The following is a 19,733-nucleotide window of genomic DNA, read 5'->3' as shown; positions in this document are numbered from 1 at the left end:
GCATGCGGGCGAAGCGTGCTGTGGCTGACAAACGGCTCTGGAACTCGGGGTGGGGGAGCGGAATCCGGGGACATCGATGCGTGGCTCCACGAGCAGACAGGATTTCAATGGAATAAATGACTGCACCTCTTGCGTCAACTGCATTTAATGCACATTGTTTCATATCCTTTCGGACGCTGATTATAGGTTGATAATACAAACCATTCAATGCAAGTTTGCAGGATTATAACCACACTCTATTCAAACTCAATTTAAGAAACGGCATCTGAAAAAGGGCGTCGTGGTGAGTTGCTGAGTGATACACTGAGAATGTTTTTTTTTAATGTACACTTTATCACCTTTGTGATAACATGAAGTGCTTTACAAAGAGCTCCACCTATTTGGCACACCCAAACATTTAATTTGGACATTTGCAATTTGGAGCGCCTTAAAATGTGTAGGTGTGTAGACGTTCACTTTGGAACATTGCATGTCACACAAGAGTGCTGCGAGGTGTTGAATGTAGTTTGTATAGAACCTTGGCTGTTATGCACATATATATCCAGGAGAGTTAACATCACAAAGATCGCAAACATCTATAATCAGGGCTTAATTACTCAATATTTCAGAGTAGACTGGCACACGAGTACCCAGTCAGAGCAATAGGTAACTTGGATATTGTGTGCCGGGTACATATATATTTTCTGCCCCACAGACCCGGATAGACTGGGCTGAAATTAAGCCCTGTGTATTACTACCAGTAGACCTCAATCTGGAAATTTCCCATTGACGTGCAATTTTTCAACCTGGTCCTGAAAGTCCTGGGTCAGTTTGGGACACCTTGGATCGAAGGCGACACATCACCACTCGGCAATACTCCAGTGGCCACCAAGTTTAATAAGAAACGTGCAGCATCCAATTAAATAATAACCAGTTGTTTGAAATAAACCATTGTAAACTCACGTAGAGTTGTTGACAGGGCAGCAATGAAATAATTTCGTGTGAGAAGCTCAAAGGCAGCAAGCTTGGTTCCTCATCAGTGGTTGCTTCTGGGATTTAAAACATGTTCCCCTTCATACCACACTTGTCTGGGTTAACCTAATATCTGCATTCTGTAGGTAAGACCTCTGACCCTTTACTGTGTGTGACAAAGAAGAGTCAACTGAAAAATGTTCCTCCCCATTTTTACCTTGCCCTTTCTACCCTGACCCGGCTTCTCCAACATGATTGAAGTCCGCTATTTTCCAAATGTGCATGCATCTTATTCCATTGTGTACCAGTGTTTTTGTAATATTTATGAGCAGAAACATGCAACATGTTCCCAAACCACCCAGAAATGCTGGATTTTCTTATAAATAGGCAACTCAGCAGTGCTGCTCTGCACAACATGAAGAGAGTGGGGAAAATTATATATATATATGTAATGCGGGCGTAAACGGCTTCGCGGATATGACGTCATGGGGGGAGGAGTTAGGTCACGTGGGAGAGAGGGGTGAGGTCTTAAGGGAGAGATACCGGAAGAGACGGGAGAGTGTGGGAGACAGAGTTAGAGTGAGGCCACGCAGGGCGGAGGTCGAGGAGTGGCGAGATCGCCACATACACGGAGGGTAAGACTTGGCACCGTCGGCCAGCGGTGACCAAGCACGGAGGAACGACGGGCAGCGGTGGAGCTGCAGTGAGGGCAGCGGTGGAGCTGCAGTGAGGGCAGCCGGAGGACTGCACAGGGGGTCTGCAGCAGAGCTGCAGAGGTGTGGAGGCTACGGGAGCGAGAGCAGCTATGGAGCTGCCAAGGGGAGAGCTCTGAGCGAGGGCCGTGCGGGAAAAGTGTAAGAACCCGAATAAAGGACGACGGAGACAGAACCAGGATCGAGTCCCTTATTACACTGGTGTCAAAAGTGAAACGGCATGTCAAAACAGCTCAGAAGAAATAATATTCCTGCGCCATCGTCTGCTACATCATCCGACGACGACGACCTTCCTCGGGCGGTCGACCTGCCTGCGATGGAGGAGGAGATCCGTGCGGGAACAAGTGCGGGTCCGGGAGTCCAAGAGGTCGCCGCGTCGGTGGACCCGTCTGCACCTGAGGACGCGGATTGGCGATGGAGGCAGATGGCGGCGCAGCTGGAGACGCTGAAAATCATGCTCGCGCAATTGTGCGAGCTCGTCACGCCGAGGACGGCGTTGGGGGGAGCCGATGGAGGTCCGCAGGTCGCTGCCTTGCCTCCGCTGTCGGCGCCATTGACCACGCGGCAAGAAGACGCCATCTTGGGCGTGGCAGGAGAAGAACGGCGGGAAGCCGCCATCTTGCGCTCTCCGCGGCGAGAGGCCGCCATCTTGAACACGCGGCGATGCGACGAAATTTTGAATATGCCGCCTGGTGTGTCATCGGCTGAGGACGGTGCAACAAGGAGTCGCAGTCGTCATCTCACGACCGTCAAATAATTCTCCATCGGGGGCGATTGGAGTGCTTTCGCCTGCAGATTTCTGGCGGCGGTACGCTCAGCAAGGTGGACGGACGCTGAGGCATTGGAGGTTTTACCGACTCTTCTCGATGACGAGTCGGTGAGATTCTTCCGCTCCATCAAGGCGGAGAAGAAGAAAACATTGAGAGGAGTTTTCGACGAGATGGCAGATGCATATGAGCCACCGGATGATGCTCATCGCCGGTTTGTTCAACGTCAGCGAGCACCCGAGGAGTCGCCGGTGGCATACAGGGGTGCGGTATTGGAGTTGGCCATGGCTGCATACCCGGAGACGGAGCCTGACCTGCTCGAACCTCTCATCTTGGGTAAGATGCTCGAGCTGTCCCGGGATTTGGGGATTCCTATGCCGGTGTGTGGCCACGAAAAGCTTACGTCCCGGGCGGCCGCTAAATGTCTTGATGCCCAGTTCAACCTGCGCCGTTGGAAGCAAGTCACGGCATGGACGGGGGGGCCCATCGTCGAGGGAGGTGCCGCGGGTTGGGATCCCAAGAAGGCGGTGTACGTTCCTGACGGGGGGGGCCCGCAGGAGCTGACAGCCGCCTCTGCTCAGTGGTCGGCCCGCAGTACGCCGGGGCCGCGATCTGCGCCACCGCCACGGGAGCGTCGGGACGGGGTGCCTGCGGCGCGGCGTAACAACATCGACTGCTTCCGCTGCGGCCGTAAAGGCCATTACGCCAGGGACTGCTGGGCCCGCGTCCCGGGTCCGCCCCAGCAGGAGGCCTCGTCAGCGGACGTGCCACGGAAGGATCCTCCAGGACAGGCAAGTCGGTGCGCACCAGACACCCGGCAAGGCTTGACACCTCACTCATCACCGTTGTCGTGCAATCCGGGTGTTGTTAATAACGGGGGGAAGCCATCGACTGGGCCACGTCGCTCGGTAACGCAGTGGCGTAAATTGGCACGGCGGGTCGTCGCGGCCGCTACTGGTTCGTCCACCGTACCTGGTTCTATACAAGGGGTGGACGTACGTGTGTTAGTGGATTCCGGGGCGTCCGCGACCATTATATCGGATGTCATTTTCCATCTGTTGAACATCCCACCTGAGGCCGTGCGTCCGGTTTACGATTCTTGCGTCGCTGCCAACGGGGGTAGCATGGGCATTGTGGGCCAGGTGGACGCTACCAATATCTATCGGGGGAGTGTCGGCCTCGGGAATTGTGTTAATTTCGAGGTCCCTCGCGGTTCCTTGCTTGTTGGGAACTGACTTCCTGGCCAAGATGCCCATTCTAATTCGAATTAATCAAAACTGCATTGAATTACCGGGTGGGCGAAAAATTACATTTCTACCGTCGCCCTGGGGGCGACCTGCTCCGGTCGCTCAGGTGCAGGCGCTGTCCGAGGTATCTGTTGATATTCCACCTGGCTCACAGATGCTTATCCCCTTGCGATATCGGAAGCCTGTACCTGGTCGTCAGGGTGCAATTGGGATTTTGTTGTCGCCGTCCGCTACTATAACGGGCGGAGCGGCGCTCGTTGGGGCGCAAACTATTGTCCGGCATGACCAGCAGCCGTTTCTGCAGGTGCTTAATGCAAGTTCCGAGAATGTGTGTGTGCCGGCTGGTACGGTTGTGGCACATGCCACTACGGCGTTTACGGCACAAGATCATCTGGGCAGCCAGGTCGTGGTTGGTGGTGTTTCAGGTCCTGGTGCCGCTGATAATCGCTGGATCGCCGAATTGTGTGGGGAAAATTCTTCCCTTTCCGGTGAACAACGTTGTGCGCTTCGTAAATTATTATTGAGTTATTCTGATGTGTTTAGCTCCGACGATTTGGACTTGGGACGCACCTCGTTGCTTTACCATCATATTGACACAGGGGACGCTGCCCCTATTCGGTTGAACTCGCATCGGATGAGTCCGGCGGAGCGAGATCAGGTTCGAGGGGCAGTGGATGACATGTTGGCTGCGGACATAATATCTCCATCTAACAGCCCATGCGGCGCGCCTGTTGTTTTGGTTAAAAAGAAGGATGGCAAATTGCGCTTTTGTGTCGACTTTCGTAAGTTGAATAAAGTGTCTGTGGCAGATGCGTACCCCCTGCCGCGTATGGACGACTCCCTCGATGCCTTGTCGGGGGCAAAGTTCTTTTCAACGCTAGATCTCTCTTCAGGATTCTGGCAGCTTCCCCTTGACGAGCCCTCGTGGGAGAAGACTGCTTTCCGTACGCCGCAGGGGTTATTCCAATTTAATTGTCTTCCGATGGGGCTGAATGCTGCCCCTGCCACATTTCAAAGGTTGATGGAGTTGGTGTTAACGGGGTTGCAGTGGGAGACATGTCTGATATATTTAGATGATATTATCGTCTTCAGCCGCACATTTGATGAGCATTTACTGCGGTTGGAGGCGGTGTTCGCCAGGATGCGTTCCGCAAATTTGAAATTTAAGCCTAAGAAATGTCACCTACTGCAACGGTCCGTGCGCTATTTGGGGCATATCGTAAGTGCGGACGGGGTGGCCACGGATCCGGACAAGACAGCATGCGTCCGTGACTGGCCGACCCCGGCCACAGTGGGGGATGTACGTCGCTTTTTGGGGTTTGCCTCATACTATCGGAGGTTTGTTCCGGATTTCGCGACGATCGCGAGGCCCTTGCACCTCCTTACGAGTAAAGGAAGGAAATTTGCGTGGGGACCGCCGGAAGAGGCGGAGTTTCAGGGCCTGCGCGATCGACTGGCTACGGCACCGACGTTAGATTATCCTGATTTCGATCACCCCTTCATTCTGGATACGGATGCGAGTGACACGGGCATTGGGGCCGTGTTGTCTCAATCAAAAGGTGGTGTGGAGCGCGTGGTGGCGTATGGTAGCCGGGTTTTGTCCCCCGCAGAAACTCGCTACTGCGTCACACGCAGGGAACTTTTGGCTATTGTTTTCTTTCTCCGCCAATTTCGACCGTACCTCTCGTTCGTTTATTGTTCGCACGGATCATGCGGCCTTGCAGTATGCTCTTAAGATGGACCAACCATCCGGCCAGTTGGCGCGGTTGTTGGACACGCTGCAAGAATTTTCCTTCCAAATTCACCATCGGAAGGGGGTGCGTCACGCGAATGCGGACGCGCTTTCTAGGTTGCCGCAGCGATCCCCTTGCGCGTGCGCGTCGGGGACGCATAGATGTGCGCCGATTCAGCAACCCCCTCAGCCTGTTGCGTTGGCGGTCGACGTGCCTGAAGCTCCAAAGGAGCCGGGACCGGCTGATGGGATTCTGAATCTTCCAAAGGCTGTGTGGATTCGGGAACAAATGTTGGATGGTTCATTGGTCTCGTTACGGAATCGGACTGCGAAGAAGAGTGGGGGACTGGGTACGGGGGGTATGCCGGAAACCGCTCTCCGCGATGGTCTGCTGATGTGGAGGGAAGGGTTACAGGAACGCTGGCGTCTGGTTGTGCCGGCATCCTTGCGGTACGAGTTGATTAGGACTCTGCATGGGGACACGCTTTTACATCTGGGGGTGCAGAAGACCCTATTGCCGCTGCAGCGAGACTATTTTTGGCACGGCATGACAACGGAAGTCGTCGGTCACGTTCGCGCATGTCCCGATTGTGCCCGGCGAAAACCACCTAAACAACCATATGTGCCGCCCATACAGTCTATTCAGGTGTCTAGAGTTAATGAATTGGTGGCGTTGGACATTTTGGGACCCTTCCCGCCATCCGCTAAGGGAAATAAATACTTGTTAGTTGGGGTAGAGTACCTCTCCCGCTGGCCGATGGCCTGGCCTTTGCCTGACCAGTCAGCGGCGTCTATCACAGACGCCTTTCTATTCGGGTACGTTATGGACAAGGGGGCGCCAGAGAGGCTCCTCACAGACCAAAGCCGTAATTTTTCTTCTAAATTGTTGGGGGAGGTGTGCGCGGCTCTTGGAACTAAAAAGATACGGACATCTCCCTACCATCCGCAAACGGATGGTATGGTCGAACGGCTAAATCGGACATTGTCCGCCATGTTGTGTCACACCGTGAATGAAAAACAATCGGATTGGGATTTGCATATCCCTGGGGTACTTTCGGCATACCGAATGACGCCGCATGCGGCTACAGGATATTCGCCGTTTTTCCTTATGTATGGTCGCGAGAACGTGCCGCCAATGGATGTGCAGTTGGGAACTGGAGTGAGGGGACCTGCTAAGCCTCTTCCTGATTACATTCGGGATACCGTTCGCCGGGTTACTGAGGCACGGGAGGGGGCCCACATGGCTACTGCCAAAGCCCAGGCCCGGAACGAGCGGTGTGCTCGACGCTCGAAGGGGGAGTGCCCCTGGAAGGTGGGGGACATGGCCTGGCTCCATTGCCCGCAGGTGCGGCCAGGTACCTCTCCTAAATTACACAAACCATGGCAAGGGCCGGTCCGCCTCATCGAGGTTCCCAATCCACAGTCTGCGCGTGTTCGGTTTGGATCTCGGCGTTGGTTCGTTCACACGTCGCGCTTGAAACCATATGTGGCCCCTCGAGACGATGCGTCATCTCCCGATGTTGCCTTGCCGGGGTCTGTGGCTGCCGACTCATCCTTGCCTGTGCCTGTTGACCTTGCAAGAGCGCCTGTCATGCCTTTTACAGACAAGCCGGCCGTGACATTGCTGGAGACAGGAGACTCTGCTCGGGGTGTGCCTACCACGGCGGCGGGGACTCCGAGCCCCGCCGCCCCTCCGACCCCGTCGCAGACACGATCGCGACGCACCCCCGACGCTGGGCCTTCAGGGACACGGGACCGGGACGTTGACGGGCCTCCAATAGCGACAGGAGGACTTCATCCTGTCGCTCCTAAAACCCCGTCACGTTCCCGGTCTGCAGGAGGGCCGCCGCCCGTCCGGGACGGACCGGCGACCCGAACGCGCTCAAAGTCCCTTACATTTCGTTAAATTTTACTGTTGTGTTGTTGTTATATTTATTGTATGCTTCGTTGTCCTTGAATGTGTGATGGTTGTGTTCGCTCGCATTACTTGTCTCGTTATTGTTCAGCCGAGGTCGGCTGGATTTTCTCTACGGGGGAGGGTGGTGTAATGCGGGCATAAACGGCTTCGCGGATATGACGTCATGGGGGGAGGAGTTAGGTCACGTGGGAGAGAGGGGTGAGGTCTTAAGGGAGAGATACCGGAAGAGACGGGAGAGTGTGGGAGACAGAGTTAGAGTGAGGCCACGCAGGGCGGAGGTCGAGGAGTGGCGAGATCGCCACATACACGGAGGGTAAGACTTGGCACCGTCGGCCAGCGGTGACCAAGCACGGAGGAACGACGGGCAGCGGTGGAGCTGCAGTGAGGGCAGCAGTGGAGCTGCAGTGAGGGCAGCCGGAGGACTGCACAGGGGGTCTGCAGCGGAGCTGCAGAGGTGTGGAGGCTACGGGAGCGAGAGCAGCTATGGAGCTGCCAAGGGGAGAGCTCTGAGCGAGGGCCGTGCGGGAAAAGTGTAAGAACCCGAATAAAGGACGACGGAGACAGAACCAGGATCGAGTCCCTTATTACATATATTTAAATCTGTTAAAAAAAAATTTTCTCTTGAGACTTTTCCCAACTTAAAAGCACCTCAAAAATTCACATCATTGCACCTATAAATCATTTAAAATTGTCTTTACAATTCATCGATGCTGCTATAAACAATTTTGCTTATATTGCGTGAAGAACAGTGCTCAGCTAGGATTAAATTGGTATGCATGTACTCCGGGCACAATGCACAACAACATACGATTTAAGTAGTAAAACATAGTAGGCATTTTAAGATAATTTACAGTGCTGTAGTGTGACATCTTAATTTGTATAAAATGTGTCGTTCATGGCATTAATTATGGTTGCCTTTTTCCCTGCGAGAATACTAAGTGCAGTGTTGTCTCATGTGTAGTTTTATATCATAGGATGTGTTATAGCTGTTCTCAGATTTACTCAAGTATTGCATGCTTGTGTGGTGTGTGTGATAAAGTGCGTTGAATATGGTCCAACAAAAACAACCCCCTACCTCCTCGTGGTGCCAGATGGCAACACTGTGGTGGGCAGTGCCGTGGGGGGAGGGCCAACTTAAATTGGCCATTCCCCTCATGGTGTCTGTAACCACCACAGCGGCCAAATGGGGGCTCTGGACGGGTGCGGGGGGCTGGTAACCCCTCCACCTTCAATTAATTACCACTAAACTACGAGTTAAAAAATGTATTAATCTTGTGCCGGAGGCCCTGGGGGGACAGGCGTCTATGACGTCTTCTGGCCAAACCCCATTTGGCGGAGCCAAGAGACTGAATCCTTACCCTCGGGGCTCCTCCAGAAACAACAAAAAACCACTACGTGTGGCCAAGTGGAATGTTCGAACACTTACTGTGGAGGAGAGGCTACCACTCCTCTGTTGGGAGCTGGACCGGTACCACCTGGATCTCTGTGGTATTCAGGAGGTCCGGTGGACTGGCTCTAGCTCCTGCCACCATGAGGGATGGACAGTCCTCTACTCGGCGCAGGAGACTGCCAAACAACAGAAAGTGGCTCTTCTTCTGAACAAAAGAATGAAGAGGGTGTGGGAGTGTGGTGGTGAGTTGTGGGAAGCTGTAAGCCCCAGGCTACTTTGGGCTCGCCTTCTCATCAACCAGAGGCGAAGAGTGGTGGTCGTGTTTACTTATGCCCCCATTGAAGATGAACATCCGTGGAGGGATTCAGGCAAGGCCGATGAGTCAGATGCCTTCTATGACCTGTCACAGATGCCAGCTAAAGTGGCCCCTCGAGATAGAGTCATCCTGTTGGGTGACTTCAATGCCCGAGTTGGTCATTATTTTGGCACCTGGTCTGGAATGATTGGAAGGCATGGGCCAGATCAGTTCAATAACAACGGCAGGAGGCTGCTATATTTATGTGCAGCCCATGGGCTTGTAATTGCCAACATGCTGTTCCGGCATCAGTGCATCCACACGACATCATGGATGCATGCCGGGTCCAAGCAAGAACATCTGCTGGACTACATAGTGACGAAACAGCGGTTGTGGGCCCATGTCCCTGACACCAGGACCTACCGTGGAGCTGATCAACCACTTTGGGTCATGACTTGATTTGTGTTTTCTTGTCCACCTCCACCATCAGCAGTGTGGGTGCGTGGAGCGAGGTGCAATGCTTCGATTGGTGTAGACCTACTGCCGGTGTCGGAGACCTCTTCTACATTAACATTAGCTGCCCCGCCCATCTCTAACCTTTATAAACAGCTTGCCCTCAGAGGCTAACTTCCAAGTTCCTGATGACGACCACTTGTGTTGCGATTTACCGAAAGAATCATAGAATATGAATTCCTGCAGTCACGAAAGTTTTAAGTCAAAATGTAATCTCCTTGCTAGGCACGCTGAGGAGAGGCTTGCAGAGCCTCAATGCGGTTTCAGGAAAGGGCGGTCCTGCACAGATGCCATATTTTCTGTCTGTCTGCTATGGCAGAGGTGTAGAGAATTCCAAAAAGACCTACATCTCTGCTTTCTTGACCTGGTCAAGGCCTATGATACCATCAGTAGGCCTAGGCTCTGGTTTGTTCTTCGTGCTTTTGGAGTCCCTGACACTGCTCACGATCATTAAGGACCTACATGCTGGTGAGCGGGCCCGGGTAAAACTATGTGGCCGGGAGTCGGAGCCATTCCCTGTACACCTTGGGGTGCGTGACAGGGATGTCCTCTGGCTCCCACATTTTCTAACATATATTTCCATCACGTAATTCGTGAAGCCTTCAATAGCTGTACCAAAGGAATTTCCATCTGGTACAGATACAATGGGAGGCTGATGTCTGGGTGCGGTCAAGGGATGGCTGCCTATTGCTGCTCACTCAGAGGAGGAGTTGGACGTGCTGCTGCTGAAGTTGGAGCCTGCTACTAAGAGGTGGGACCTTACCATCAGCACCACCAAAATTAAATCAAGACTATGAATCCCTGCAGCTACGAAAGCTTTAAATCGAAATTTGGTCCTATGCCTGTTCATTTCTGATTGAGAAATTGTGTGTAGGACACCTACTCCTTTTCGAATAAGATTTCATATGATGTCTCATTTAAATATAACAGCATTTTCATCCTTTATTCATGCTATGTTTTATTGTTACATATGCTCAGCTTGTCTGTATGTTACATGCTTATATTTGATGTGAATATCTTATCCTCTACTGCATCCAGATATGGTCCTCGTATTTAGATGATGAATAGGTCAATATTGTGATAATTGCAATGTAAATGGCATGAGGGCAACTTGACTGCTATGCTTGTAGTGATGCATAGATTCATCGATTAAAGTGATTCTTATGTTCACGATACATGCATAAAAATAATGTATAAATAAAAAAAAAATTTTGTTTCATGTGCTTTTGACCAAATCAACTGCAATGTGTCCAATCTTGCTCCATTTCAGACACAAATCAGGGTTGAGGCTGGATGGTGCTTGGATGGGCGACTACCCCGTGTAATAACTGGTGTCATAGGTTGCTGTAGGGCTGCATTATCAGCAGAGGACAGTGCAGACAAATCCATTGTTGTGCTGTGCTATGCATCAACGTTTATGCTCTCTGCCTTTATCAACCCGCAGGGACCAACATTGTGAATCATCGTCATATAACTCCCACGACCTGAATGGCATAGGCAGTCCCTCATCAATCAGTGGAATGACAAAAATGGTTCAATCTGTGTACATACAGATATAGGTACACATATGTTGCATGTGTACCACGTGATCCTTCTAGCGACTAGAGCCACTAAATCCACCACAATGTAAAGAAAAAAACATCAATCGATTTGTGATCCAAATCTTCAAAAGTCACGAAATTCGGGCAATTTTTTTTTTAGTCTACTCAACTATATTTAAAGATTATTTTTGTTGTTGACTTGTACGTGGTTTTCTGCAGGCAATGTGGGTTTCTCCCATGTAAAAAACACCCATACGAAATATGGAATTTGTCACACTTCCCCCGAGCATGACTCTCCTAAAAAATATTATTGACTCATTCGAAACTTTCTCTGGGTAAAGAACAGATAAAGGTGCAGTCCTACAATTGCTCATGCCACTCCTGGCAGAATGTCTTTCACAAGAGGGAACTCAAGGAACCTACTCCTTCACTCTGCCCAGATATCTTGGAAGATGTGGGAGTACCCACACAATTTCTCCACCACACGCAAACTGCCGAATAACCAGCTGTGGTTTGCCAATTTATACTGCTGTATGGACAGAGGTGAGGGGATTGAGGAAACCTGCACCATTGTATCACCTGCTTTGCTGGGAAATAAAATGTAACCAGCGACCTCTGAATTGCATGTCCAGTGCGCTATTATTAAATGTTCTTATGGTATCGACCAATCTCTCTACAGGAATGACTTACCTCTATGTGATGTAGTTCATGATGAGGTACTGATTTTACCAGCCTTCTTAAGTTGACCTCGGGAAGGCTGAGGATCGGTTCAGATATTTGCCACGGATGTTGGCGATGAGCAGGAAACAAACTCAGGCTTTCAGTTTTTTTAGCACAATGCGCTAACCACTTCACTGCCGCTCTTGACACTGTGTATACATGCAAACAGACATGCGTACACACACACTCTCAAAGTGAAAAGGTGTTACCTGGACAGGACACGATGCAGGATTTTTTCAATTCGGGCTGTCTCCCCTCCTCACCCAGTGCCCCCATCACTTCTCGCCAAGGCACCTCCTCACAGAGACTCTGCTCCACCTTCTTGACAGGATCGTCTCCTGAGCCATTGTGGGACAGGCATGTGAGCTCCCTCACACTTCCACCCTCGCCGCAGTCACCTCCCTGAGAGACAGCACATACTGCTTTGCACAAGATGGCAAAACTCAAAATATAACACCATAAAATGCCATGCAACCCATGCCCTCATGGGCCACGAGCACATCACCATGTTCACACAATAATATACCACAACAGAACACAAGAGAAAGGTTTAGAGTAAGAGGGTATTGATGAGGTTCATGAGGTGGGAAGGTCAAGACCAAGAAGATAATATATAGTGAACAAGAGAAGTGGAGGGGGTACATTGGGGCAATAGTTGAAGACAAGAGTGGGAAAATAGGCTTGTGGCAGAATTGAGACTGTTGTCAGCGGTAAAGCTTTGATCTGCTATTGACGTTATAAACATTCAAGCCAGAACCAGTGGCAAGACATCTGCCGGACAGTGTCAGAAATTAAGCAGCAGATAGCGTTGACACTGCAGTGAAAAGAAGCTTCCGAGCTGATTACTGGGCATGGCATCTTACATGGGTGTAGGGGAGCTTGGAGGCCAGCGTGATGGTTTAATGGGCATGGACCTGCAAGCTACATTAATGTTTATTTTATTTATCCAGTCTTATGTAGTGGTAATCCAACAGACATTATATTATTTTCCAAAAGTGGGAGATTATTAGCATCATACCACATTTTATTTTGTTGACATGCCATCTTGCAGGATAATTCACTGCACACAATAATCTTGAATCCGGGTACTCTGAGACAGAAACTGAGAATGCAGAAAGGATGACAAATATTTTCTGGGAGAAACAAAACAAAAGGAACTATACAAGAGGTGGCTGGGCAACTCTTGAGCATTGATGCATTTTTCAGGGCACTTAGCCAGCATGTCTGATAACCAAGATTCAAGTCCTGGGTCATTACCCTTGGTACAGGCATACCCTGGATTATGCCCAGATGTGTTCCTGAAATCCAAAATGTAAATCGAAAGTACTTAAATCGAAAAATTGTTGGTGGGTTGTAACGTGGTGCAGTATCTAAACAGAGGATGCTCAGTAACCCATTGTGCATCTATATTATACAACCATCGGTGTGAAAAGTAAGTGTATATTATTGATTAATTAAGATATATAAACCATGTCTATGGTACTATACATCTTAATATTAGTTTATCATATAAAAATTGTTTACACTTGTACAAAAATAGTCGCCATGAATACTGTATGTGGGGAAAAAATATTCATAAAGTACACATGAAAGAGACTATAGCTAGTCAGGGATGCTCATGGTTGGGTGCTTCAGAACATCTGGCACTTGGATATTCGCCGTGGAACGTAACAAATTTGGGCCTTAATGGGAAAGTTCGTAACTCTCCAGTACGTTATGGTGAGGTAAACGGTACGTAAAACAGGATTGGTATTCAATAATTTTAGTACATAATAGCGAAAGCACGTAAAGTGGGAGGGCGTAAAATTGGGGTGTTACTGTTTATAATGTTTTATCATGTCTACCAAGCCTGATAGTCTCACAAGTGCACAGATAAACAGACATTAAAAGTAGTGCTCTCCGCCTCACGAAGACCGCTTGTGTTGCGATCGAAACGTCGTGGGTTTTTTACTTTTATTTTAGATTTTTTGTTTTCTATTTACGTGACTTTACCGAAAGAACCAAGAATATCAATTCCTGCAGTCACGAAAGTTTTAAGTCTAAATTTAGTGCTTGAAAACCCAGATGAACCTACCACTGAGGATTTAAAGAGTTGTATCATAAAACTAATTAAACTCAAACTCGTATACTCCGTACCTTCTATGGACTAATGAAATACGTTTGTAGACTTGACTCTGGGGAAAGTCCTAGGACATTTTGCAGTTAACCTTCAATTGAGCAAAACCAAAGGGGCTGAGAAAAACCTCAAGAGTGCAGAGAGATATTTGGTAACAAGACCGTGAGGCATAATATATGAGGATGGAAAATATTCGCAATGGCTTAAAAAAGGGTACTCAAATGAGACCAGCGAAGTGTTGTGATGGAAACAGAGCATTGAGGCAAACATGCAAGTCACCGAGGAGAGGTAATTAGTCAAACTGAAGACAATTAGTCGCATGGCTTGATTCTCTCTGGGGCCATGCTACTGGTTGGCTGATCAATGTAGATGAAATGTTGGTGTATTGCGAATGCTTACTGGCCATAAGGTGTCATCTTAGGTCTATTTTTCTCTTGTGCATTCTCTATCTCTATTCTACTGTCTCACCCTCACAACGTTCCGTTTTTTCTTTCTGATATTTTCCCCCATCTCCTTTAATTCCCCCTTAATCAGTCTATCTCGTGTTCCTTCCCACCCTCATCCCACAATACTTCTTACAACTGTATTCAAACCCAATTAAAATGTAAAACCACAGACCAAGAATATGTTTTTTACCCTTTTTTCTGGCAACAAAAAAACCCACCTGTAAACTGTCTGTATCTCACACATGAAGCCTGTCTACTTGACAATGGTACATGACACATTGGTTTGATACTAATGAGTTTTATAACATCTCAAGTAAAGGCCCTTTGTCTTGCAAAGAGATTAAAACACAAAAAATGATATAGCGCTACTTCCTTTTACAACAAATTTTCTTTTCACAAAACGCACAAATCTTCTTGGTTCTTTCGGTAAAGTCACGTAGAATGGAAATAATAAAATAAAATAAAAAAAACATAATAAAATAATTCTCACGACGGTTCGGCCACAACGCAAGCAGCCGTCCTCAGGTGAAGAACAGGTCTGTCGATAAGACAGAGTCTGAATGACACGTCCTAGGCTTGGAGCGTCTATTTAAGCTGAGAGGGAGGAGGAAGAGTGCCTTGACAAAAGAATTTGCATATCAAGAGGAATTTTTGCATATTTAAGGGGAAATGCAGATATGCGACTAGTACTACTTGTGAAATGCATAGGAGGTTTGGCGGGGGGTTTAAAGTCATGTTTTGCCCGTGCATTATGCAGGACCAGCAGCATCAAAGGGAGGGGATAGGGGGAAGCATTAATAAAGGGAAGGAATTATGGGAACCTCATTTGCCAGTAAAAATATGATAATTGTTTTATTACCCTTCTATCTGGCAACAAAACTGACACCTTTTTACAAGGAGTCATGTTTGCATAGACCGCAATACCTGCAGTCATAATACAAACAAAAGAACATAACTCTGATAATGTGCACTGTCCTTGAAGTTGATTGGTCCACACCCGAGACAGCTTTCCTTAGAGCCTAGTCTCACATGGGTTGGACCAGATGACGCCAAAAGGCACACAACTCAAAGACAATGCACCATCAGAGTATGAGAGCTCGGGGCAAGCATCTACACTATGGCAACCTCATTTGCCAGTAAAAATATGATAATTGGTTTTTTACCCTTCTATCTGGCAACAAAACTGACACTTTTTTACAAGGAGTCATGTTTGCATAGACCGCAATACCTGCAGTCATAATACAAACAAAAGAACATAACTCTGATAATGTGCACTGTCCTTGAAGTTGATTGGTCCACACCCGAGACAGCTTTCCTTAGAGCCTAGTCTCACATGGGTTGGACCAGATGACGCCAAAAGGCACACAACTCAAAGACAATGCACCATCAGAGTATGAGAGCTCGGGGCAAGCATCTACACTATGGCAACCTCATTTGCCAGTAAAAATATGATAATTGGTTTTTTACCCTTCTATCTGGCAACAAAACTGACACTTTTTTACAAGGAGTTATGTTTGCATAGACCGCAATACCTGCAGTCATAATACAAACAAAAGAACATAACTCTGATAATGTGCACTGTCCTTGAAGTTGATTGGTCCACACCCGAGACAGCTTTCCTTAGAGCCTAGTCTCACATGGGTTGGACCAGATGACGCCAAAAGGCGCCTTTGTGAGACTAGGCTCTAAGGAAAGCTGTCTCGGGTGTGGACCAATCAACTTCAAGGACAGTGCACATTATCAGAGTTATGTTCTTTTGTTTGTATTATGACTGCAGGTATTGCGGTCTATGCAAACATGACTCCTTGTAAAAAGGTGTCAGTTTTGTTGCCAGATAGAAGGGTAAAAAAACAATTATCAAAGGGAAGGAATGTTAACAGAATGTAGCTGCAGCAACCAACTACATAGTATCATCAGTATACTAAAAATACTCTCCAATAAGCTGAGCTACCAACAGTAAGTAATACACCACAATTCTACGTCGCAAAAAATATAACACGCCTCCAGCCAAACGTTATTCTCCCACATCACACGGGTCTACCCCGTACTATATACTGCCACAGATAAACCCAACATTAAACCACATACTGTATTACTATACACCACCCTATACCTTATACATTGTACTATTACACTATGTATTATTCTACCCACCCTACTGCACACCACACTGCTCCCAGCTTAAATAGATGCTCCAAGCCTAGGACGTGTCATTCAGACTCTGTCTTATCGACATACCTGTTCTTCACCTGAGGACGGCTGCTTGCGTTGTGGCCGAAACGTCGTGAGAATTATTTTATTATGTTTTATTTATTATTATATTATTATTTCCATTCTACGTGACTTTACCGAAAGAACCAAGAAGATGAATCCCTGCAGTCACGAAAGCTTTAAATCAAAACGCACAAAGTCAACGTATCCACGGATGTGAATTTGTAACATAAATCATGGATAGTACTTTCATAATTTCAATTGCGTTTGTTGTTTGGTGATGTCATATACTCTTTGTACATGTATGAGGGCTCTGATTGTATTATTAAATGTTTGATTACGTGAGTAGTCATGTACGAAAAATCATGGATAGTACTTTCATAATTTCAATTGCGTTTGTTGTTTGGTGGTGTCATATACTCTTTGTACATGTATGAGGGCTCTGATTGTATTATTAAATGTTTGATTACGTGAGTAGTCATGTACGAAAATGCTCTGCTGACAGCAGCCTCCTGTTCCTAATCACCTGTGACATTGCATGAATAGGTCCAGGGGAAACTGCCAACTTTGTGACATTTTGAAATATTGCCACATGTAAAGAAAAAAATATCCATAAAACTTAAAAATACTTAATATTTTATTTTAATACTTTTCATGAATAATTCTGTCCAGTATTGCCACGTAATATTTTATTTTTATTCTCTACAGCGAAGCTTAATGATGTTTAGACTGTTAAAGGAGTCAATAAATAGTGTCATATTCAAGGGCACACTTGGGCAGGCGAGATTAATGTCCCCTACTATTTTGTAATGCACTATTCAACATAACATAACGACTCGCGCTGCGATGATTATTTATTTTTAATCAAAAGACATTTGGGGGCGCGCCAAGCGGACCGTGAAGCTCTCATGAAAATAGCAATAGCTGCTGGTGACCCCTTGGGGAGTGTCTGTGAGGTCGGGTCGAAGGGGCGGGTGCAAGCATTCGAATGTGCCCCACGACTCTATTGAGGGCATTTGTTGTTCACGCGGATAAGACGAAGCTCACGTTCAACTGGCATGAGGACCAGTCTCCTAGCTGCAGGCGGTAGCAGGGCATGGGGGTGCACGGTTTGCTTTGCTGCAGCTGGGAGGGACAGGGCCGACCAAAGCCCCGAGCAGCTCGGAGAACCCTGCGACTTCTCTTCATCATCCCTGTGGAGCACACAGACACACGCACACGGTCATGCGCAATACAGCCCAATACGTGCGCGCACACACAAACTGCTTCAGGGTAAGAGTGTACACTTGCCCTAAATACCAGCACCTGTGGCCGCACACGCAAAAGTTAACACATTTATATTGCCTTTGTCGAGTAGTCTATGAGGTCCAAGGAGGGCAGGCATGAAGTTTAGTTTGCCCTCCCTTTTGGGGAGCGTGTCTTTCCCATGCTCACTATGAACCCTTAATCATGAACAAACGTATACATTTGCATGCATTTTTAAATGTCTGGCTGGAAATGCAGCCACTGACATTTAAATTACGTCTCAAAAACAGGGAATAACTGTTTAAGGGCACAAGTACACTTTCCATGAGCACAATGGAAAAAAAATATCCAGTGGTTCTTTGAAATACGATGGTTCCCATTGCTATATATATAAAAAATAAACATTCATGTAGATAATGACACTAATACTCTATTGAACCTGATATAATGTCAGGTCTACCTCTGTTAATGGGCTCCTGTTGTGATCCACACATCTCTCCAGGTAATAATGTACTCGCAGCACACAATACTGGCCACTTTTGTCACCCCTTTGCTAATGTAAAACACCACACTAAGTACAGAACCTTTTTTCTGAGTAAATATTGGATAGGTGCTGGAGACAAATTGCTACTGGAGTTGTGCATCATAGCCACTGCCACAGCGATTCTTTGAATTGCCACAAGTCGGGGTCAGGATTCGATTAAAGTAAAAATTATTTTGTCTTGTGTTCACAATCTCATTTATATCGCTTCATGTTTGTAGAGATGTGACCTTACAGTTTTGTTCACTCATTCAGCCCAAATGTAAACATTCGAATATTTGCAGAAATCAGCAAATAATAATTTAATAGACGTGTGATTCGATGCATGTATTCTAAGCATGATAATTCATTTGAATAAGAGATATGTTTACATACCCAGGAATTGAACACATTTACACATGGTTCACAGCGCAGTGCAAAAACCACTATGCCACCATTCCAAAAAAACACACAGGCAGATAGTCGCCGACCTGTCAGGCCGCACGTGCGTGAGCAGGATGACCACGACGTCCAGCTAGAGATGCGGCAGTCCAGAGGGCACTCCACGGAGCAGGGCTCACTCAGAGGACGAGGTGTCTCCAGACCAATCTGCCCATAGAAAGCGAATCAGAATGGAGAAGAGAATGGTTATGTCACCTCAGCGTCACAGCACCCGTGGTAAAGTGGGGGGGGGGAAAGATTAGTCCAGAAATGGCCCCACCCTTCAGTGAAGACTTAGTGGCAGCACTAATCATAGGGAAAACAGATTGATGGATTTGGGCCCCCAGTCATTTTCTTGGTCGCTCCTAGGAGCTCCAAAATATGTCCACTTGTGAAAGGTATCAAGGGTTTATCATCTTATTGTTTGAATATTTTTTTTATCATTGTTGGTCTCGTTGAATGTCAAATTAAGTGCTATCGGCAAGTAACTCTTGTGGCCAGCTTTGAGAAAGAGCTGGACAGTAACGGGTAGAAATTGGCAACATTTATACTTTTTGTTTTTTTCGGTAACATTTGCTTCATCACTGCTTCATGTTGAAGATGCATTGTTGGCCCATGGTAAGCTTTTGACTTGGAAGATTGTTAATGCCAGGTACAGATACCACTTGCAGAATTTGTATCAGAGTGCTAGAATGGTAATGATGCTTGCTAACTTCCCCGCTTCTGATTTTTGTGTTTTATATAAAGGAATATAATGATACATTCAGCAAAATTACTCTTTTTCTCTAATGTATGTGTGATATTTTAATTGATAAGCTGTTAAAACATATAACTGGCCAAAAGTGGTTGATCTCAGTATCCCTGGGTATAATTTTGTTTTACTTATTATAATAACAAAAGTTTATCTAAATCCACTACCAAAAACAACCTGTATTAAAATGTCATTGTTAATTTATACAAATAAACT

General features: G+C 47.4%; 1 protein-coding gene across 6 annotated transcripts in view; it reads right to left on the bottom strand.

The window, feature by feature from the left end:
* Positions 1–19,733, bottom strand: part of LOC144933004 (thrombospondin type-1 domain-containing protein 7A-like) — a 576,967-nt gene that overhangs the window by 15,635 nt on the left and 541,599 nt on the right. For all 6 annotated transcript variants that reach the window (XM_078857465.1, XM_078857438.1, XM_078857456.1 and 3 more), the window contains 3 exons: positions 18,817–18,934; positions 17,608–17,753; positions 11,997–12,189 (listed from right to left, as the gene is read on the bottom strand). In XM_078857465.1, the coding sequence (XP_078713591.1) occupies positions 11,997–12,189; positions 17,608–17,753; positions 18,817–18,934 (457 nt within the window). The remainder of the gene's footprint in view (positions 1–11,996; positions 12,190–17,607; positions 17,754–18,816; positions 18,935–19,733) is intronic.

The sequence above is a fragment of the Lampetra fluviatilis genome, chromosome 1 (genome assembly GCF_964198595.1).
Source record: "Lampetra fluviatilis chromosome 1, kcLamFluv1.1, whole genome shotgun sequence".
NCBI classification, from domain to species: Eukaryota; Metazoa; Chordata; class Hyperoartia; order Petromyzontiformes; family Petromyzontidae; genus Lampetra; species Lampetra fluviatilis.
This window is presented reverse-complemented; position numbering and strand designations above follow the sequence as displayed.